Source organism: Oryza brachyantha, chromosome 4, assembly GCF_000231095.2.
Source record: "Oryza brachyantha chromosome 4, ObraRS2, whole genome shotgun sequence".
Taxonomy (NCBI): domain Eukaryota; kingdom Viridiplantae; phylum Streptophyta; class Magnoliopsida; order Poales; family Poaceae; genus Oryza; species Oryza brachyantha.
This window is the reverse complement of record NC_023166.2, coordinates 8,476,013-8,498,216: the sequence shown is the minus strand read 5'-3', so window position 1 is coordinate 8,498,216 and position 22,204 is coordinate 8,476,013. Positions and strand designations below refer to the sequence as shown.

Sequence of the window (22,204 nt, the reverse complement as noted above, 5' to 3'; positions counted from 1 at the left end):
CCATGCGCGCCCCAGGAACTTTTCACGATTGAACCGCGGTTTGATATATATATATATATATATATATATATAACATACGTGGTCATTGCCACTCTTCTATCCTACAAATTAGAGGTCGAATCCTCGTAATAGTATATTTTTCTTTGATTTTTGCTTGGGCATTTCTTCTATCCTGGAGACTAGAGGTCGAATCCTCGTAGTAGCATAAATTATCAAAACTTGGTTCAATTGCGAAAAGTTCTCGGGACAGCATGGCAAATTTACATTTACCCCCTTGCTGCCCTTATAGAGGGCGGAAAGAGGCTAAATGTAAAACGCCCCGAACGCCGTTGCCGGCCATCCCTCCAGGCCGGGTGGCCGTTTTCTACGTCAGCATTCCGGAGGGCGGCAGGAGGTTAGTTCTGTGAATTTTTGAAATACAAAATTAAATTTGTAAAATATTTAATAAATAAATTAAAAATTCAAAAAAATCTTGAAAGATCTATTTACGCACGATTGCAAAGTACTCCCTCGGTCCCTCCTAGAAGTATTTTATATGTTTCGAATCTGGTAAAAAAAAGCATTTTTAGCATTATTTATAATATGACATATTCTACCGATCACTTCTCTTTTAAAATTTATACGTTCTTCGTTCCAACATACTCCGCCTTTCCAACATACAGTAATACATACAGTAATATAGTAATGATGTGACACATTCTAATATTATAAATATGATATATACGCTTCATTCTAAAATAGTGGAAATATTAATTAATATTCAAAATTTATTCTATGATATAAGCAATTTTGTCATTGTATACGATGCTACTTATCACTTCTGTTTCAAATTTCCAAGCTATCAAAATTTCAGTGCAATCTCAATCAAATACACTTCCCAGGGTTACCGAAACCGTTTTTCCCACGAAAACCATGGTATTGCACTCCCGCGGATCTCGCAAGGTAACCGCAAAAAACCGTAACGAATTTAAAAACAAAAAATTTGAATTCAAAACCGCGCGGTACCACGGTAAGTATATGCTGAAACAGCGCACGAGAACGGCGAAAACAGTGGTTTCCCGCGCGATTTTTGCAGCCAAAACCGCGGTTACCGCTGGTGTGATGTCAAATACAAAAAACCATTAAAAAATCTTAAAAAATACATGAAAAATAGGAAAACATTTTGAACTATACCTACTACCAATTATTACTAACGTGTACATATAATTTTTCTGCATACATATTTTTCATATATCCATCGTTGTATATTTGTATTTCAACATTATGTACCCTAGTGTCTAGTGTAAATTAATAATGACTTAACAACAAAATATTCTTAACCATCTTCCTATGAAATATTATTTGCAATAGGCTATTTTTTAATTTTGTTTCTTGAAATTCTCGTTTAGGATTTTTAATTACGCCAGAAATATATCTTTTTCATAAATTTCTTTGACAAAACTACACTATATATCAACATATACAACATATATTTTTTTATTAAATTCCTCAATTTTTTTAATTCTCCTCAAATTTAAACTCGATTACCGCGGCTTACCAAAACTGTGCCTCCGCGGAGGGCACGGTTACCGTCACGGTAACCGTGGTTTCGGTAACTCTGTCACTTCCTCCGTCCTAAGATATAAGAGATCGTCTGTGGATAAATCTAGACAATCACTTATTTATCACTAGAATCTTTTATATTTATGGAAAGGGAGAGTAGTTATTTCTTATTCAAACTCTTTATCATGCTTAGTCCAGACCGTAGATATTTATCTGCATCCAAGTCATCTCCATCTTCATGGTCGATTTGCCCTTCACCATCCCGATTGCTGGGAAATAAAAACCATGTGTCTTTTCAGCCTTGACTCCATGTCCTTGCAGACTCTTATCTGCAGTACTGATTGATATATGGACCCTACGACTAATTATCAGTGAGTAGTAATGTAGAGGATATGTATCCTGGGGGCTGTATTGGATCACCACCGCAGTTGCTGCCTCCAGGCTTCTCTACTGTGTCCTGGCCTCTTCAGTCGTGCAGACTAGTACATGGATTAGCAACAACGTAAATATGTATCCTACTGAATTTTCTCCAGAGCATCACACATACGTACGGCTCCTTGTGATACTAGTACGTACTCTCACCATGAAGCATCTCTCTGTCAATCCGCGGCATCCATCCGTACCGTCTCGCAAATCACATCGGCCGTCCGATCGAGCAAGATTGGTGATTGCAACACGTACTCGTAAGGCCCCGTTTAGTTCCCAAATTTTTCTTAAAAACACCACATCGAATTTTTGAACACCTAAATAAAACATTAAATATATATAAACATTAAAACTAATTACACAGTTATAGAGGAAACAGTGAGACGAATCTTTTGAGTCTAATTAGGATGTGATTAGCTATAAGTGCTACAATAACCAATATGTGCTAATGACGGATTAATTAGACTCAAAAGATTTGTCTCGCGGTTTTCAGACGGAATCTAAAATTTATTTTGTAATTAGACTAAGTTTAATATTCAAATATGTGTTTAAACTTTTGATGTGATGTTTTTGTAAAAAAAAAATTTCGCAAACTAAACGACCCCTAAAACGTACTCCTGCAGTCCTGTAGCATCAGTGTGTGAGCTTCGTGCTGCATGATCGATATATCGCAGTACTAGTACTACTACTGTAGGGAGAGCGAAACATCACTCTGGAAGATCGGAGACAGGAAGGACAAGATCAGATAAGCATTAAGCACTCACGATGACGATGCAGGTGGGCCCTCCCTCCTATCGCTCTAATTAATCTGCCCACGACGACGATGCAGATATTTGTCTTTCTTACCACAAATTCTCTCGTGCACATGCATTCCACTCATCCAAGAAAGAATAAATAAATAAATAAATACTCCGTACGTACTCGTTGTTGTTGTTCACATCAGTTTTGCTTCTTGTACGCTTATTATGAGCTGTTTATTTTGGTGCGTGTTTGGTTTCAAAAACTTAAAATTGGGCGGCACATGTACTCTTTAATTTCTTTAGTTTATAACTACAGTCTGTTGCATTTATGTATTATTTCTTCTCCCAAGGGGTTTTTATCATTATTTTTCTAGATTCATCATATTTCTTGTAACACAAAATTGGAGGAACTTTTGAATTTAGGCCCATAACCGTTGAATGTGCCTTGAGATTCATGCATATGAGAGAGAAATTAGAACGAGGCACGTGTGAGTTTGTGCTGAGAAGAGAGGAGATAAATGAAAACAAGACGTGCATAGGGTTGCATCAAGAACAAGAGAGATTTTTTTTGAAAAAAAAGATAGAACATGGGGGAGAAATTAAAACAAGGCATGCGTGGGGCAGTACACTTGTCGACACTCTACCGGCTATACTAAAGCATGTATTTATTGATTATATGCAAGATAATTATGTTATAGTTATGAAATTTTTTATGGCTGTTAATAAACTATCTTTAGATACTAATTTTTTAATGTAAAATTTGTCAACAATCACATTGGATCAACGGAAATTAAAGGGCACCTCTCTAGTATCTTGAGGTACCGAAGTTAAACTTCAGTATAAATAATGGTACCAGGAGATACACTAACCGTCATAAAATATTTTTTTTCTACCATATCCATTTGTTTTAAATCGTAGCTATTTCTCAACCTATCCTCATCTCAACCAATCACAATAATTTTTTATTTAGTTTTTCCTCTATATTCTCTTCTCAACCAATCATACACTTTCTCGAATCATTCTCACGTACTTTCTTAACACCTGTGCCAATCTCTAAATACACGTTTATTTTGTGACATATGGAGTACCTCTCAGGATAGTAAAAATTGTACAGATACATACAAGTTATAATATAACTATAGTATAATTATACTATAGCCTATAGCCTATAGGTATATTTAAAAGTTTAGAGAGGATATTCAATCAAAAGTTTTTGGAGGGATGTTTTATGTAAAATGCTCCTAGTAGTACGGAGTCCCTTATTTTTTTTCTTCCCATGGTGCCGCGTAGCATTTCTTCCCCACAGCCCAGACAACTGGATCCCCGGAATGAAAGCGCGACACCACACGAGTACACCACCGACACGTACAGGTGGACCCCACCAAGATCCGGGCCCACACGTCATTGTTAGGGCTACCTCTCCAGTGTGTGCCACCCACCTAGAGGGCCAGCCGGAAAGGAAAAAAAAGAGAAAATACCAAACCACGTCAGTCCGCAGCGGTTTTCTTTAAAAAGCCCAGAAAAACCATGCGCACCATTCCCCCGCCTCTTCTACCCATCCCAATGACCGGTGGGCCCGACCTCCCCGCCGTCCCGCGGTGTCAGTGACTGCGGCCGACATGGTGGGGACCCGCCGCCTCACGGCTGGATCGGCATTTCGCCCTCGCCCTCGCCGTGGCCGTCGTCGTCGTCATCATCAGTTCGTCCCCTCCACTTCCCCTGCACCTGCATTGACGCGCAGACGCAGAGCAGAGCAGCACGCGGCGAGCAGCAATCGAGCAGTATTAGTAGCAGCCGACACGATCCCGGAGCTCATCATCCATCGCTAGGAGGAGGAGGAGGAGGAGGAGGGAGTTGGTCGGGAGGAAGGGGGAGGAGCGAACGAGTTTGTTGGTTGGGGATGGAGAGCCCGCGGAGCCCGGAGGCGGAGATCGGGCACAGGGTGGAGGACCTGTGGGAGGTGGCGGAGCCGCAGCTGTCGCCGTCCGAGAAGCTCAACTCCTGCTTCGAGGACATCGCCGTCGCCTCCTTCCCGCGCGCGCGCGCCTTCCAAGGTAACGCTTATCATGCCTCTGCCTCTGCTGGCTTTGCCGCTTGCTCTGTGAACTGTTGCTGCGTGCCTCTGGTTGATCAGATGTTTAGTTCTTTCATGCAAGCTGACATGAGCATTTGTAAAATGTTTTAGTTCAGCTGGGTGATGAAATTGCCTCATAGAGATGCTCAACAGATTGAAACATTCAGTTCCGTGTAGGAATTGAAACATTGATGAAACAGCCAGTTCGTTGATGCAAGAATGTGTTTGCTGTTTCATCCTGATTGGATTAAACTGGTAGCATTAGCACCTACCTTGTCAGTTGTTAGTGTTGTGGGTTGAGCCATCAGGCATGTCTCTTTTCTGTGCTGTCCTATTATATTTTTTTCCCAGCCTGTTGATGAAATGGAGGTGGCCACTATATAGTATTTTCATTTCCTTTGTGTGGTTGCTTGGGTCATATTTGCAGTCCTCATCTGAATCAAATGTGGATTGACACTTAGTGTGTGCTAGTGCTGATGGCCTACATCCCCTCTACAATCTGGCCACTTTGGCTCTTGATGGATTCAAAAGGGTGGCACCTTTTCTTTGGTATTAGTGGCACACTTTTATGCGAGCGGCGAAAATGCTATAGGACATTTTAGGAATTCACTCTTAGCTGTATGATGAAGTTTTTGTTTTGGAGAGAAACCTGTATGATCAAGTCAGGGGGGACATGGTGATTGCTCTTGTTGAAGGGTCCTTTTCATTTCTTACACAGGCTGAAGAACCTTTTTTGGAATTTCATTTCTTTATGCCAAATGCGATATGTTATTAACATAGGTATCTGCTTATTGACAAATTACTTCACTATCATGATTTCCAAGATATGTTCTAGAATGGTTTTACCATTTGATTTCTTAATTCTTATCTTTGCTAGAGGACTAACCAGGAGATTATTTTGGAAAATAGACTTGTCCTTAGATTTCATCTTATGAATCTCTGTCAAATAATATGTTTTTGGTTGGTGATTCCCTGATGGTTTTATGGTCGATACAGATTGTACAAAGAGGTGTAGGTTTGCCAATAGCCAGCATTTTGTCCAACCTCAAAATCTTAAGTTGGACAACTGGTAATAACAAGATTAGATAGCCAAAACTGAATTTGACTGAAATGTTGTGCTGTATGGATGGCATTGAGTGTGTTTCTATTAAACTCATTTTTGGTCTGCTTGGAGAAGTTTATATACCATATAGATCTTAAGGAAGTTTTATACTTGGAAATTTTATACCTAGAAAGTTGACTTCACTACAGAAGTTTGTTATGAGGGGAGAATACACCTTGACTTGTACGAAATGGATTTGTAATCATCACTCTAATTTATTAGGAAAATTTTAAGGTGCTCCAAGTATATTTGAACCGTTCATTGGTGTTTGATCCAATGGATGATACAGTCTCTTACCTTGCTAGAGGTAATACTTCATTACAAGGAAATAAAGTATTTATGTTGCATGTGCCATTAAGAACAACCAGGTTAATAAGGTAAGTAAATATTTGTAAATTGAACTCACAGCTATAATTTGTTAACTTAAAATATCATGTTTTAATTTCACATGTGTAGAATCAAAGGCACCAATAATACTTCAAACATGTGAAATCAGGTAGAATATTACACACAGAATTTAATTGTAAACCGCTGTAAAAAAAATAATAGTGTCTACAAAGGTGCTTATGAAATTCAATTTAATTTTGTGGTATCCAGTTTATATTTTAGCGTGATCTCAAATATGACAACGTTGACATGTAAAACTATTAAAAATTGCGACCAACTACTGCCAAATTTGTATCCCTAATTGATGGCATGCACGACTAATTACGCATTAAGTTTGGAAAGAATAATTAGCAGTGTCAGTTTTTTCCTTCTTTCACGGTGATCTTTTAATTGAGATAAATACAATATTTTTATTTGAAAAAATGGATAATCATCAATGGCTGAGATACATTTGAGCTCTTACCTCTAGAGAGGTAAGTTGGAGCACTGTAAAACTCCTCAATTTATTATTTACATGAAGTCATTCATAACATGGTGTTGTTCTGGCATAATTATTCATAACAAAATGTTGTTCTAGCATAATTATTCATAACAAGATGTTGTTCTGGCATAATTATTTATAAAATGATGTTGTTCTGTCATAATTACCATAAAAGGACACATATTATTATGATATCATGGCATCTAAAGAACCTTTCGAGCATACCACGTCCAACAAGCAGACTATATTCACTTTGCTTCTTTCAGAACTTGTGTTCTTGGCTTCACAGACTAACCTATCTGGTATTTCATCTCATCTCAGGAAGTCTGGATCGATAAACCTGTTATCCATACATATCTTTTAGACATACTTTGCTTGTGTTTTAGAAAAGTGTAGTCTTTCAGCTTATTTGATTCGGTCACACATGTTTTGACAAAACCAGATGTTTTTTAATCATTATATTCATTTTTTTGAGGCAAATAAATCGTTATATTCAAGCGAATATGAAAAGTAATAAATTATGAATTGTATTGAACTTGTGACATCACCTTGTATGGTTATGCTCCAATAGGCTAGTATATTTATATGTACAAAGATATTACGAAGTTATGCTCCAACAGGCTTAGTATACACTAAGATATTATTCAGAAATGCATTATTACTATCTGTGTATCATAGGCTCAAATAGTTTCCTGTGGACTGCTTTTACTGCCACAGTTTTAATTAATACACACATATTTGATTATTTTTCCCTCAGAGAGAATCTGTGCTCTATGCCTCTATGACTAAATATTAACTGATCATCAATTTAAGCTTCAACCTTTATGGTTTTTTGTGCAGTAATCGAGATACCTTCAAATGCTAGCCTTGCTGATACTGTGGAAATATTGTCCAAAAACAAAATTTTGAGTGCACCCATAAGAAACGTTGATGCTCCAGAAGATGCTAGTTGGATTGACAAATACATTGGTATTGTGGAATTTGCAGGCATTGCTATTTGGCTGCTCTGCCAGGTTAGCAACCTAAGTACTCCAGGCTACATCACTTCTTAGTCCCTCTCAGTTAGTTTCCTTTTCAGAATAATGGTTGGACACTTGGACCCATATCATAATGTATCATATCATGTTAGTTTAATCTAGTGCATCTTTGATCAACATGCTATATTTATGCACGCCAAGTCATAATGCCAGATTTAATGATATGGTAGATTATAATGTGCTATACGATATCATTCAGTTCAACCCTAATCATGGTGTTCGCATTTTTGCAGTGAGCTGTTCAATTTTGGACTGCCCATCAATCCATACACAGTAGCTTAGCACCTTACAAGCTTGTTTTTCTCTTATGAAAATGCATTTTCAAATAACATACAAGCTTGTATGTTATTTAAATGTTGGGATGGCTAGAAGGAGCTAGCCTCCTTTCTTAATTCCATTGGATGGCTAGCTCCTTCTAGCCATCCCAACATTTAAATAACATACAAGCTTGTTTCTTTACAAAATAACGAGTCTGATTGAAACATAGAGGTAGTTAGCTTAAAATAAAATAATCTGATATAGGGAAGGAAATTTTATATTTTGTGATACAATATAGCCTGTATGAATTCATGAACATCCCATCTATCTGACATGGATTGTGGCATGTTTGCTGCTTCTGTTTCTGCAACAGTCTGAGGCTGCAGCTAATGGCACGAACGGATCTGCAGCAGGGTCACCGGTAGCCAATCTAGTATCTAGGCTGGGCTCTTTTACATTCAGGAGAACATCATCTGGCAGGGTAGAAACCACCACTGATCCAGAATCAGATGAAACCACGGCAGTTGGTGGAAGCTTTTTTGAAACCCTCACTTCCTCCGAATTCTATAAGAACACAAAGGTGATTTTCTTTTTCCCTCACTTAAAAGCAGATGTATTCACCAGGATCCATTCTTGACACAACCTATGCCACCACAGGTTGGCGATATCTCAGGAAGCTTCCGATGGGCACCATTTCTGGCATTGCAGACCTCCGACACATTTCTCACCATGTTGCTGCTTCTGTCCAAGTACAGGATGAAGAGCCTCCCAGTAGTAGACATGGGGGGAGATAAGATTGAGAACATCATTACACAATCTTCCGTTGTGCACATGCTTGCAGAGTGTGTTGGACTTCCTTGGTTTGAGAGCTGGGGAACTAAGAAACTCTCAGAGCTTGGGCTTCCTCTTATGAAGCCACAGAAACTTGTTAAGGTACCTCCAAGGCTCCAAGGGCCTTCATTCATATATATGTTTGGCAAATTCTTATGCTTATATCTGTTGCATTCAGTTATTAGCATTTCTTGTTCCATAGTTCTTATGTACTTGTGCCAGTAGTGAGTATAAACAGCAATCTGACTGTCAACAGTCAACAAGGTTTAAGCAAGATAAATTTGCTAGAAGCATGCTGCTGTAATAACTAACCGACCTGTGCAAGCATGTTAATTTGGTCTGCTGTGCAATACTGACATAATGTTTCAATAATAAACTGTTTCAGCACACCTGAGCAACTATAGGGAGGTGGAGGGGGGGGGGGATACTAAACCTTATACAGTGTCTTCTATTCTTTTGCTCCCTTTCCATATGAGATCTGTAATGGCTCTCTGTTGTAAACCAGGTAAATGAAGACCAACCTGTGTTAAAAGCCTTCCAACTGATGAGGGAAAAAGGTGTTGGTGGCCTCCCGGTTATGGACACAAGTGGCACAAAAGCAATCGGTAATATCAGCATCAGAGATGTCCAATATCTTCTAACTGCCCCCAACATATACAAAGATTACAGGTTTGAAGTTCTTAGCACACTTTTTGATATGCTTTCTTATGTTTGTTAACCAATGCAAAACTTGATGCTGCAACTTATACTCGCACACCCCATCCATCAAGGCACTTCAATGCACTATAGGAAGTAGGAAAACCAATTGCATCCAGCACAGCAATACATGTGACACTGTAACTTTTTGATCCATCCACAGGACAATCACGGCCAAGGATTTCCTTACCGCGGTCCGGCAACATCTCCACGAGCAACACGAGGCCTCACCCTTACTGGGCTCTGTCATCACATGCAAAAGGGACGACGCGATCAAGGACATCATACTGAAGCTGGACTCAGAGAAGATCCACAGGATCTATGTGGTGGATGACAAGGGGAGCACCGAGGGAGTCATCACACTGAGGGACATAATCTCCAAGCTGGTGCACGAGCCACGCCATTACTTTGGGGATTTCTTTGATGGTGTTGTTCCCCTGCCTCCAAACAGCACTGTATGACGCATCTGTACTCTTCTTTGTATAAATGTACTTTATGTGATGTCTCCCTTTCCATCTTATGGACCTAATGGATGGCGATGGTGTACAGTTTGTTTGCCCCTGTAGTTCTTTTCTCATAACGAACAACTAATGGACTAATGGATGGCAACGGTGTACATTGAATAACTTGAAGAGAATATGAGCTCCCTGCTGTGTGTTTTTACCATTTTCTGACCAGAATTTGGTCTCTTCCTTCTAGTGGACAATTGCTCCCTTCATTCTTGTTCTTTTTTCTGTCAACATTGTGACATCTTTCAAAGAAAAAAAAAACAGAAGGCTAACTCCAACATCTGAAAGTGTCGAGGATTATTCCAGCATTCCATGTTCCATTACACTGCATATAACAGTGCCATGGCCCTACTGAATTGGATTTGCACTGCTTGATTATGTCTTTGCTGTCTGTCAGAACTTCTGGAATCAGTGTTATCTCTGCCTAAATTTTAACGATCAATTCAGTTTCAGATGTAAATGTTATTTTGTACTATACTTGCACACACACAAAAACAAATATGACCTGTCCCTACATGTAATGCAAAACTTGCCCTCTTCTGCATACTTAGAAGCAGCATGGCACACATATCAGTTACTTATAGTCTCTGTAATGTTAGCTACTTGTCATGTTATAACTATTTTTTGCTGCTTTCGCAATACTTTATTTTATGAAGGCGATGCTGCTGAAATTTTTCTTGTTTCCAGTATAGTTTTTAGTAGATCTCATAGTGGTTATGGTTCTTGGGGGTGTTACAGCTAACCCCCACCAACTCTTCTACCGTGGAAAGTAAAAAGGACGGTGTAAACCCAAATGCTATATATGTTAGTACCAAATATATAATGATATATATGGGAAATGATATTAATAACGAGTTAATGATGATTTTTTAATTTAAATGTTTTTGCTGCAAACATGCAGTATGCTAGTAGCTCGAAACATCTCATCCAATCTTAACTTGGACACAATCAGTACTACAGAAAGAACAAAACACTGGTACAAGATTATCAACTTTTTTTTTAAAGCATCCAAAGAGTTGAGAGTCCTCAAAGAGTATTGACAAGGTTTTGTTATTTATTTATTTATTTATTTATTTTGCGTGGAGGAATACAAGATTAACATTATACAAGGAATCATAGTCTCCATTTTGTCGTTCACTTAGAATCATGCAGCGATATACTGAAATTCAAAACGCGGCTTGACCTTTTTTTCACAAGGTCGTTTCTGTTGAAGATATTACTCAAGTATAGACATGTTGGATCTGGTTTTCTGGACCATCATAGCAGTATGCCAGTATCAGTGTATAGCTGCTAATCCGCAAATATGTGCGAACGTACTCTAGGAGACATATGATGGGACCTGAAAAGCATCGCAAAGAAGTCAAATCTCAAATCTCTATAGCATGGATCTGGATATCAGAAACTGTGATGCAGCTATGATTTTAACAAAGGTTCTTACTGACACTTGACAAAATTTACAAAATCATCATTGTCATCACCACTACAAGCAACAAAAATAGCTGCAACACAGTGACATACAGCCTATATATCATAAATTGAATGCCCAAAATAAACCAATTCAATGTACCTACTTTTCTCTTACATGTTGATGAGGTCCAGATCCAGTCAGAGTTGAGGTCTAGCTGTCTACGAGTAGGGGTGACAATAGATACAAAATGAGAACTGTTTTTAGTAGCAGGGAAAAGAAATATATAAAAAAAGTATCTTTGAAGTTATCCAACAAACCATCAATGAAATTATTGTCAAACAACACAACGGAAACTGCAGCAGGTCCAGAATATTAGAATAAAGGAAATAGATTTGTGAATTGGCATGAAAACAAAAGGATAATTGCACTTGAATTCAGCAAATATTGGTCCCAGTTATGGAGACAAGCAGCATGGCGATGAAAATCAACACCAGAGTACCACTACCCATACGTATTACTGCTACCTCCGTTTCATATCGTAAGACTTTATAGTCTTGTCTAGATTTATTTATTGATGAATGTATATAATTTGTATATATGTCTAGATTCATTATCATCCATATGAATCTAGGCAAGGCTAGAAATCGTACATTATGAAACAGAGGGAGTACTTGATAATAAAACAGTATGTAGGAAAGATGTTTAATGATCTTACCAATCAATTATTATTTCATAATAACACCTCCACATGCTTTATCGTAAACCATATCATGTTCATTTGTCTACAGCAATAGAGAGAAACCTGCCAAACCATGCTTGTCATAAAGAAGTTGCCAATACAATGACAGATCTAGACAAGGATAGCATTGTTCCATCAAGTGAATCAAGCTATATAAAGAACAAATGAATCAAACCCCTCCTGTCGATGCTAATTCTGGTGTCAACCTCAGGTAGTTCAACAAGTTGTTCCAGCTAGGTGCAAATACCAAAAAAATGGATGAATCAATTAAAACACTTGATCTGGTAGACGTTATTACAAGAGACAGTAAGTATTATTAAACTAGGAGATTTTTCTTGCAATACATGCTTTCTTCGCTTAACTCAAAGCCAATGTTCCGGTGACAATACATAAGCAATGTTCTAAGTCCTCCCAAAAATTTTCACAATTGCAAATTTGCATAATTTCAAGAAATCAAGAAGTGTAGAAGATGGACAGACATTCCCATGGACAAATATATTTTTAACTATAATCTATACCGAAAACAACTAAATATTTAATTACATAAAAGTACTTCCTACAAACTTAATATTTTACAGTTATTGACACTCAAAATTTTAAAAGTTTTGACTTTAATGTTGTCCAAAACGCCAAGAAGTATGGAACCGGAGGGGGTACAATAATAATAATTAAAAGTGGAAAATACAATATTACATAGAAAAATATACTGTATTGAACTTACGAGACCAGAAACTACACTTTCAAACCAGAAGATGACCAGCACCAGGATATTTTTGGTGTTCTGCTGAAATAAGTAGAGATGTGAAAGCCGCTTCATATAAGCAACTACTAATGGTACTTTTCATAATTTTGGAGCTAGAAAAGGCATGGAATTTTATGCACTTAGTGCGCAACTGTTTAGATAGAAGCTCATATTCCGTAGATAATAGTTGTCACGTGTTACTGACTACTTGACATCCAACCAATGGGTGCCAGGGATGTGTATATATTTTTCATTTCCCCACTACATTCTAAAGGAACTTCAAAAATACTTGCAAAATGTAAATTGTGAATTGTATTTAGATTTGATGAGCATCAATAGGACAACCTTTTCAAATGTTAAATGTGAAAGAACATAGATGAAATTAAATGTTGCATGCTGGTTAAATACATCTAAGATGTCAAGATTGGGCAGTGGTAATAACAAGTTCTCATTTTAATAAGATATGTAGGCGCTGACAGAGAACTATGTACGATGATCAGAAAAGGAAAAAGAACTTAATATGCACAAGACTCTGGTAACATATTTCATAAACACTGCAAAATACTATTTCTCATAATATAACTAAACAGATGAGATAGTTTGTCCAAAATGTAGATGTATGAATCACACCGTCAGAGATAATATTATCTGAAGACCATCGTTACCTCCTAGCAATAGCTTACAGATGGACTAAAATTACATTTATTTCAGAATCGACAATAAATGAGTTCAGTTCATATCAGTATCTTGCTAGATATGATTGCTCCAACAACAGATGCTTATTACTTGTTAGTTGCATTCCAAGAAATGGCCACTCTACAAAGTGCAAAGTTCCTGGATCTTGGAAATGAAGTGTGCAAGGATATGAACACATTGAAAAAAGCAATGTATGTACATCACTTCTTGGTAAACATAATCCCATGGTGAAAAACCAGGGGATCCTTGTAAGGTATTACAATACTGTAATAACCAAGGGGACTATTTGAAAGCACTAGTCAGTACATGTGATGACTCAGCACTTCAGCAACATAGCATCCCTTATAACGAAAGCATACCTGTAACCAAATTTAATCAAATGGGAGCTACTATCTTCTCCTAGAATGGTTGGCAGACCCTAGTGAACCTTCGAATAGATCGGACAGATGATTCTCCAAATCCTCTGGGGTATACTTGATGTATCTTCCTGAATTCCTTCCACTATCCACTAGACTACCATATCTTCCCAGAAAAGCACGATATGCTGGTATCACATTTTCAGATATAGATATCTTGAGCTCTTCACGAAGCTGAGGATCTGGTACCTTCCAGAGTGTTTGACTCCTGTATATCTCATCAAAGGCCAAGTTGAAGTTCTTGAATTTCTCCTTGATCCTAGAGCTATTCCCACTGCCACTACCACTACCACTTCCACTTCTGCCACTGTGTGCATCATCCTTGAGAAAAGACAAAACCTTAGTCCATGATACCCTAAGGTAGTTCTTTGAATTTTGCCGAATCTTTCCACGGCGCCTTCGTATCCAGTGATCACCTAAAATCCTCCCAAGCTCAGAGTCCTTCACCTTTTGGACAATATAGAGTATATTATTCATGGAAAATATGCACTGCAGTGCACCATCCTCGTAAAGTTTTGATTTTTCCTCCAAATTTGCCTCCAAATAAGAAATCAACTTCACTAAATGGCGTCCAAGTGGGGACAAGCTCTCCAGATACTCCTCTTCATCAGCATCTCTATGCGAATCATCATGATCAACGTCCCTAGAAGAATCATCGTCCAAGAGTTTGTCAAGTGTGTCACTGTAGATAACCAACAACCTAAGATAGTTCATCACATAACGTGTCATTGGGTGGATCTCACCAGCCATCATAGGCCGCCGTGATGACTCCTGCTGCAGAACCTTCCCAAACTCAAGAAGGGTTCCCTTCACTGCATCTCCAAGCCTTTCAAGAACCCCTTCCAAATCACAGATTACATCATTCCCAGAATTCCCAAAGAACAACTCCTTCAGTTCAGGGATCACCTCGGCAAGAGCCTCATACATGTCAAGAATACGAGAGAGCTTCTCCGATGAACGAGTGCACACCGCCACGGCATCCCCAAAGTTAAGGATCTGCATTATGCAACCCTTGGTAGATTCAACAAAGCACTCATCACGCAGCTCATCAGACACAGCGAGCACCTGATCACAGATCCGACGCTCACTGGTGAGCAGGGATCGAGCAACCGTCTTGACCCCATGCACCCACTTCTTCATCTTGTCATTAAGAAGCTTCCACTCCATACGCTGCACCTCGTCGATGCTGAGACGCTCGACCCCCAGCACTGCGAGGCACTCCTCGAGAAGGTCCCTTCGGATGCCACAGTAAACCTGTGCGAGCTCACTGGCATACCCCGCACGGTCCATTCTTTCGGCGATGGAGCGCAGATCATCGATCGCCTCAGGCCGCACGAGGTCGAACACCTGGTCCTCGAAGGGGTTGGCCACCAGGCTGGCGCTACGAGCGGTGTCTGGCCCGCCCTCCAGGCTGTGCGGGGTGGTGGGATCGAACTCCGAGGAGGTGTCGAGGTCGTCCATGGACTCGAGGGAGAGGCGGCGCAGCGAGCAGAAGAGCCCGCTCGCGTCCAGCGGCACCGCGTGGCGGACCATGAGGTGGCGGAGCTCCTCCTCCAGCCGCGCCATCGCGAGCTGCACGACGACGCCCGCCGCCTCCGCCGCGGCGGCCGCGGCATCCCCCGCACCGCCGGCAGCGGAGGCGAGCTGGTCGACGGCGACGTCGACCGCGGCGAGGTAGCTGGCGACGTCCTCCTCGGGGGCCTCGAACACCAGTGCCTCCGGGGTGGCGTCCCAGAGGCGGATGAGCTGCTCCGCGGCCTCGAAGGCCTCTCGCGGCGGCGGGGGCGGCACCGGGGAGGTGCCGCCCCCAGCCGCGCCGCCGCCGCCGCCCGACGGCGACGGGGACGGGAAGAGGTCGGCGGTGATGGAGGAGAAGCGGTGGTCGAACCCGGAGAGGATGCGGATCATGTCGTCCGCCGCGTTCTTCGACGTGGCCAGTGACTTGACGATGTGCTGCGCCGCCGCCAGCACCTTGTCTTCGTTTCCCCCTCCCCCCACCGCAGATGCCACCTCCCCCTCCTCCGGAGGCGCGGCCGCGGACGGCGCCGACATCGCCGGCGGCGTGGGGGGCAGCTAGGGTTCGGCTGGTTCAAGTGAGCTCGCCGCCGCCGCCGCCGCGAGCAGTAAAAGGCAGCAGCAGTAGGAAATGGCGGAGGGATAGGAGACTGGAGACGGCAATGCGAAGGGGACGAGAGAAACTGAGAAACCAAGCAGATGGCAGCGCTAAATTTTTTTTATTAAATTAAATGAATACTTTTAATATTTATTTCTAAAATTAAATCCTCTAAAAATCTTTTATTATCCGCTCTGTTTTATCGACTAAGCAAATATAATTGGGTTATTGTCATGAAGGTAACTGTGATGGAGGCCGTGTTCGATTTGCGTTCTTTTGCGATAAGCTATTCGGCGCAAAAAATATAGTAATAAGTTAGTATATAATTAATTAATTATTAATTATAAAAATTTAAAAAATATATTAATATGGTATTTAAGCAACTTATCTATAAAAAAATTTATATGAAAATACACCGTTTAACCTTTCCAAAGGGTGCGTGTGAAAAATGAGAAAAATCTGAGGGCGACTTATAATTGATAGTCTCTCCATTTCATAACGTAAAATGTTTGATTTTTTTTCTTGAAATGTTTGACCATTTGTCTTATCAAAAAAAATATGAAAATATTATTTATTTTGTTTGTGCCTTACTTTATTAAAAAAAACTTTAAACACGACTTGTCAGTTTATATATTTGTATTAAATTTTTAAATAAAACGAATGATCAAACGATGCAACAAAAGAGTCAAGCATCTTGCATTATGAAACGGATGTAGTATTTAAAATGTGTATTTAATAAAAGATTCATGTTAATGCGGTGATTTTCCATCGTTTAAAAGAAAAGAACAAAGAGAAAATAAAGGAGGGAAAGCGTCTGATTTTGAGATCCAACAAACATGATTTGTTGATGCGTACGTCCAGCCCCATCTGCACCGCATGAATTTTCACCATCGATATTACATCTGAACTTTTTGTAAAAACGAGGCGCCTACGCATCGGATGATTGACATGAATGGAAACATCTGACAGTGTTACAACAAGAAATATTTCCGATGTTTGGTTACATTAGCATATTTTGCGTGTGTGTTGTAAAGTAATTTTAGTTAAAGAAAGTGATCGTTAACTCATTATTACTATCCAAAATAACTTAAAAAAATGAGGATGGCTGCCATGTTGGTCATTTGTAAATGAGATTGGTGGCAGGGTGGTGACAAATATAAGAGTTGGTGGTAGGACGGTGATAGATTTACCATCACCATTACTTTTTTTTAAAGCAGTACAGATAGAAAAATATTTTAATAGTAATATTTTAGATGTTTCAACCTATAATAAAATAATGTTCTCCAACAAGAAAGAAAATTTTTGACAAACATGAAAAATTGGTGAGGCTAATTCTTTTCCTCCTATAGAATGAGCCCTAAATTTCAGTAATAATGTTCTCTAACATTTTATCCAACCGGATGGAAAGCCTTTTGGCTAGCCAAATCACCCTTCTAGATAGTCAAAATTGTCGCGCCACCCAATTGATTGAATGGTAGGCCTTATTATAGAACCCACCACTTTCCTCCTCATCTATCTCTCTCGATTTAACATAAGACCACTGACTACTCTACGTGCCAGCTCTGTCCTATGCCTTCTACTAGTGAGGACTAAGGAGGAGTGTTGCTACTGCCATCTTTGCCCTATGATTCTCGCTCTCGCCTTCATGTAATCATTGTCGTTGGTTTGTCCTAAAGTGCAGGCGCTCCTTCGTCCTTGTCCTTATGTCTATTGAGTAAGAGCACCATAGCCTCCGTAACACCGGCTTTCGCAGCACACCCTCCTTCATCCGCCACCTCCCATCCGTCCCACTCAACTCCCCTCCCCCAATACTTGCTCGATGCCTTACCAATGAAGCCTTTGCTCGGATCGTTGGTGCACCTCCTCATGCCACCTTCTTCCTAACAAACAAACTGCTTGGGTAGGAAGAGATCGAGGAAGGGAGAAATACAACAGGTATCAACGATGAGATTGGAGTCTAGAGAAGTTGTTGTAGTAAAAAGAAAAAATTACTCTCCAAACTTTTGAGTAGCTAGCCAAATAAATATTTGGAAAGCCAAAATGCCCATTTGTTGGAGATGCTGAGAGACACTTTCATATATTTTCATGTAGTCATTTAAATTGTGTCGAACATCTTAAAGTGATTGTGTTTTAGAACCGATGGAATATATTACCGAAGCCTTTGTATTACGTGTATCGGATAAAACAAGAGCAAAACGTGGTCATTAAAGCACAATGCAATAAATAAATAAATAATGTTCAACACAATATTTCAATCTCTCCAAGATTGTTGCATACAATTACTATAAAAGATTCATGGAGTGTCCTACCTCAGCTCCAAGACGGTATTCAAATCAACCCTAAGTCTTACATTACTGCCAATCTCTGATTCTCTGAACCTGAACTCAGCATAGGATGTGATGTGGGCAAATTGGCATGTTCCTCCATGTGCATCTTCTTCGTACAAAGTTCAGTTCCAAAAGCCCAATGTGAGGCACCAGATTAGTACGTGAATAAATCTAATAAACTATGCTGGTAGGTGCCTCAAGGTGAGGCACCAGAGATCGCCTTTCACCATCCGTACTGCTGGTAGGTGCCTCCTAGTTCTTGGCATGTTTCGTTGTGAGCTCACGGGTTGATGCAAAATTTCAAAGCTAAAATGGCCCACCCACCCGTGACTTGACTGAATCTGATATTCTCCCGTTATATATTATAAAGTTTTTTCCCTAACTATATTCATATTTATACTAATAAATTTAGATATATATATATATATATAATATTAGTACGTGAATAAATCTAAATAAACTAGATAATTTAATGAATTTATATATATATACACATATAAACGAACCAGAATGTTTACGAGAGAAGAGGAGGATAAGAACACGGGGATCAATCAGTCTTATCAATCATGCATAGTACTGCTACTTCTACATGGATACATCGATCGAGCTGGCCTTCACTCCACAAGATCACATCTGCTCAAGAGCACCAGCTCTGGAGCTTGGATTTCTTTATTGTTGCATGCTTCAGAAGTTCAAAGTTTCAGATCCAGCATTTCGTGATTAATACCTTAGTTAGGAGTATATAATATGGTAGGATCATGCTGTTACAGTTCACAATGAAGTACGTGTACTAATAAGGGGATAAAATAAGGGCCATGTAACTGCGATTGCCCAACTACCATTGCCGACTGATGATTCTGAGGTGGTGTTTTTTTTTTTCTCTCATTAGATTTTAGATAATCTAAATTATCTGATTCTACGATAGCTATTCGAGAATATAAACAACTAAATTAGCTAATGCGAAATTAAACATTAGAAATATTAGATGATTGGTAAGAAACGCGCTATTTTGAAGTTTAGAAAACGTGCCGCCAAAATCCAAAATCCACAAAGAACGCCTGAAGCTCACGCTCAGACAGATTACAGTACGGGGCAATGGCATATCATGCATCCTTTGCAACAGCTCTGAACTGAAATTGCACGCCTCAACTCTCAGAGTGTTTACTGTAACATTGAAGAAATTCAGAAACACTGGTGCCGTTCCATGAATTGAATTGAAAACTGAACTGGGAGACAGGAGCCACTGACCAAATATAGGACGAGCACAAGAATGACAACTTACGGATCCAGAATATGACAACCAATCAACCAGGCAAGTGAAGAACATGGAATGAACAAATAAATGAACCAGAACCAAGTAGTGCCTTGTGTGCATAAATACCCACAATGATATGCCCACCTGTTAGCCAACAGTGGACAGGCATGATGATCCAGCAAAAAACAAGTTACAGCAAGGAGAAGAAGCTGGACCAAGAGACCATCCAGACACTAAAGATAGGGACTGGAGATGCTCCCTCTCTCTCTCCATTTCCCTCCACTCAGCATGTTCAAATACAAAAGGTACACTTTCTCTCAGGTCCCCTCCAGTCCACATCCCAACCCAGTGAGAGTGTGAGACAAATGATAGCTCACTCAGACTCGGGATAGAGTAACTTTGTGCCCACATATGTATATGTTAGGTAACTAAAAACAGTGTATTTCCCCTTCAGCATTTAGCAATTAGCATGACAATTCATACTGCCACCATAGTTAGGGATCACTTATCACACAATCATACAGTAGATAGCTCGTTTCGACAGACAGACAACAGAGGTACACCTGCCAAGATCATTCACAGCAGCGAACAAATCACTTGTCACTAACATATCTGAATTTTTACTAGTACATAACAGATAACTTGTTTCTACACCAAAATGGCACTACAGAAATCATGACCCTTTTCCTCATGAACCACCAGCACCACCACCTGGACCCTCATTACCGCTAGCCGGTTTGCGGTTCAGATATCTTATAACAGCATCCTCAACCCTATTGCATTGTGGAACGGAAATCAATTTATTAGTCAGCATATTCATATGTGCTTTAAAGCAGTAAGTACAGTGTGTAAATCATAGATTTGCTTGAGCTTACCATGGTTGGTTATAGAAGTCTGCACGTCTTTCTCTCTCAATATTCCTATTTGCTTCTCCAGCAACCAACTTCAAATCTTTACTCTGTGATGCTATCAGCGCATTGATGAACTCCACTGGGGACTGGCTGAAACCAAGGAAGAATGCCCTCCTCCGGCGGTGCTCATGAATCTTCTTGATCGAAGCAGATATCACCTCATCGCATGCCTCAATGTCCTTGTGCTTCTCAGTGTTGGCGAGAAATGTAGACATCTCCTTCTGCAGAGGGAATGGAACATCCACCAGCACATCATAGCAAGCACTCGCATGCGCACCATTCCCCGAGAGCTTAATCTTGTGCTCCAAGTTGATGGGTGGCGGAGGAGACAGATGTTGCGATATCTTCTGCGATAGCATCGCAAACCTCATCTTATCCTCCCCAAAGACCTTCTTCAATTGAGGATCACACATAAAGAACGAAGGATCAGTTGGATTCTGCAGCTTCTTCGCCTTGATGTACTGCCAGAGGGCGGCAATCACCCTTGCACGAGTGTCCACCTCGACCCCGAGCACCTCCATCAGAGGCTGCGAGAGCTTGAACTTCTCAGGGCTATAGTTCATCTCCAGCCGGATATTCGCAGAGAATTCCTTGTCTCCTTTCCTCTTCACCTCAAACCCTTCCTGGGGGGCAGCGGACCGCGCATTCTCCCATATGATCAGTGGGTTCTCCGGGTACAGGGACGGGTCGAGAGCAATCGTCACCCTCTTGAAGAAGGACGAGAACTTGGGATACACAGGGTTGTGCTTGGGCACGACGCTGGCGGGGTCCAGCTCGGCGCCGTCCTCGAGCACGCGGCCGATGATCTTGAGCGACCAGGTGGGCGGCTCGGCGTTCTTGGGCGGCGGGATGGTGCGGGGCGCCTGGTTGGCGAAGGTGTTGAAGACGTAGATGCGGAGCGTGCGCTGCAGCGCCGGCGGCGTCTTGAGCGCCTCCTGGATGTCCACCTTCTTGCGGTGGAGCGCGGCGTCGACGCGGGCCTCGAACTCCAGCAGCTGCGTGTACAGCGCCGACTCCGGGAGCAGCGCGGCGACGCGGTCGGGAAGCTGCTTCTCGGGGAGCTTCCGCTTCTTGTTCCTGCGCGCCGCGGCGGGCGTGAGGTCGACGCCGCCGCCCCCGCCGCCGGAGTTGGCCCCCGCCGCCGCGGCGGCAGCGGCCGCCTTGTACGCCGCGGCCGCCGCCGCCGCCGTGGCGGCGCCGGACGAGGACCCCGGAGCTGGGGGCCGCGCGGGGGGCTTCTGCGGAGGGCGCTTGCCGGAGGCCGCCGCCACCGCCGCCGCGGCGGCGGCGGCCATGAGCGGGTTCTGCGGCGAGGCGGAGGCCCCCATGTGGATCTGGAAGGCCGGGTTGTGGGTGGGCGGGGTGTGGAAGAGCCCCTGGTAGGGGGAGCCCGAGAGGGAGGGCGGCCGCAGGTGGCCGAGCGGGGTCGCCGGGGACCCCGCCTGCTGCGGCTGGGGCGGGCGCGGCTGGGGCGTCGGGGTGGAGGCCGGATTGGGGTTGCCGCCGGTGGCCAT

The 22,204-nt window shown here is 41.5% G+C and overlaps 3 protein-coding genes across 3 annotated transcripts; 1 reads left to right on the top strand and 2 right to left on the bottom strand.

The window, feature by feature from the left end:
• The first annotated feature begins 4,508 nt into the window (after positions 1 to 4,508).
• LOC102709552 (SNF1-related protein kinase regulatory subunit gamma-1) lies at positions 4,509 to 10,287 on the top strand. The gene is made up of 6 exons (XM_040523068.1): positions 4,509 to 4,762; positions 7,593 to 7,765; positions 8,421 to 8,627; positions 8,705 to 8,980; positions 9,384 to 9,547; positions 9,738 to 10,287. Exons 1-6 carry the CDS (start codon positions 4,609 to 4,611, stop codon positions 10,033 to 10,035), a joined length of 1,272 nt encoding a protein of 423 aa, XP_040379002.1. The 5' UTR covers positions 4,509 to 4,608; the 3' UTR covers positions 10,036 to 10,287.
• A 3,386-nt stretch (positions 10,288 to 13,673) lies between these two features.
• On the bottom strand, positions 13,674 to 16,245 carry LOC102709266 (exocyst complex component EXO70B1-like). Its single transcript, XM_006652143.2, has one exon. It carries the CDS (start codon positions 16,134 to 16,136, stop codon positions 14,058 to 14,060), a length of 2,079 nt encoding a protein of 692 aa, XP_006652206.2. The 5' UTR covers positions 16,137 to 16,245; the 3' UTR covers positions 13,674 to 14,057.
• Positions 16,246 to 20,199: 3,954 nt separating this feature from the next.
• On the bottom strand, positions 20,200 to 22,204 carry LOC102713625 (SWI/SNF complex component SNF12 homolog). The gene is made up of 3 exons (XM_040523179.1): positions 21,900 to 22,204; positions 20,655 to 21,821; positions 20,200 to 20,552 (listed from the first exon to the last, which is right to left on the bottom strand). The coding sequence occupies exons 1-3, from the start codon at positions 22,202 to 22,204 to the stop codon at positions 20,468 to 20,470; spliced, it is 1,557 nt and encodes a 518-aa protein (XP_040379113.1). The 3' UTR covers positions 20,200 to 20,467.

Coding starts and splice junctions, on each gene's coding strand:
- LOC102709552 (XM_040523068.1), top strand. CDS start 4,609: ATGGAGAGCCCGCGGAGCCCGGAGGCGGAGATCGGGCACAGGGTGGAG. Junction 7,766..8,420: donor CTATTTGGCTGCTCTGCCAG/GTTAGCAACCTA, acceptor TTTCTGCAACAG/TCTGAGGCTGCAGCTAATGG. Junction 9,548..9,737: donor AACATATACAAAGATTACAG/GTTTGAAGTTCT, acceptor ATCCATCCACAG/GACAATCACGGCCAAGGATT.
- LOC102709266 (XM_006652143.2), bottom strand. CDS start 16,136: ATGTCGGCGCCGTCCGCGGCCGCGCCTCCGGAGGAGGGGGAGGTGGCA.
- LOC102713625 (XM_040523179.1), bottom strand. CDS start 22,204: ATGGCCACCGGCGGCAACCCCAATCCGGCCTCCACCCCGACGCCCCAG. Junction 21,822..21,899: donor GCGCGGCCCCCAGCTCCGGG/GTCCTCGTCCGG, acceptor GGCGGCGGGGGC/CAACTCCGGCGGCGGGGGCG. Junction 20,553..20,654: donor GACTTCTATAACCAACCATG/GTAAGCTCAAGC, acceptor ACAATGCAATAG/GGTTGAGGATGCTGTTATAA.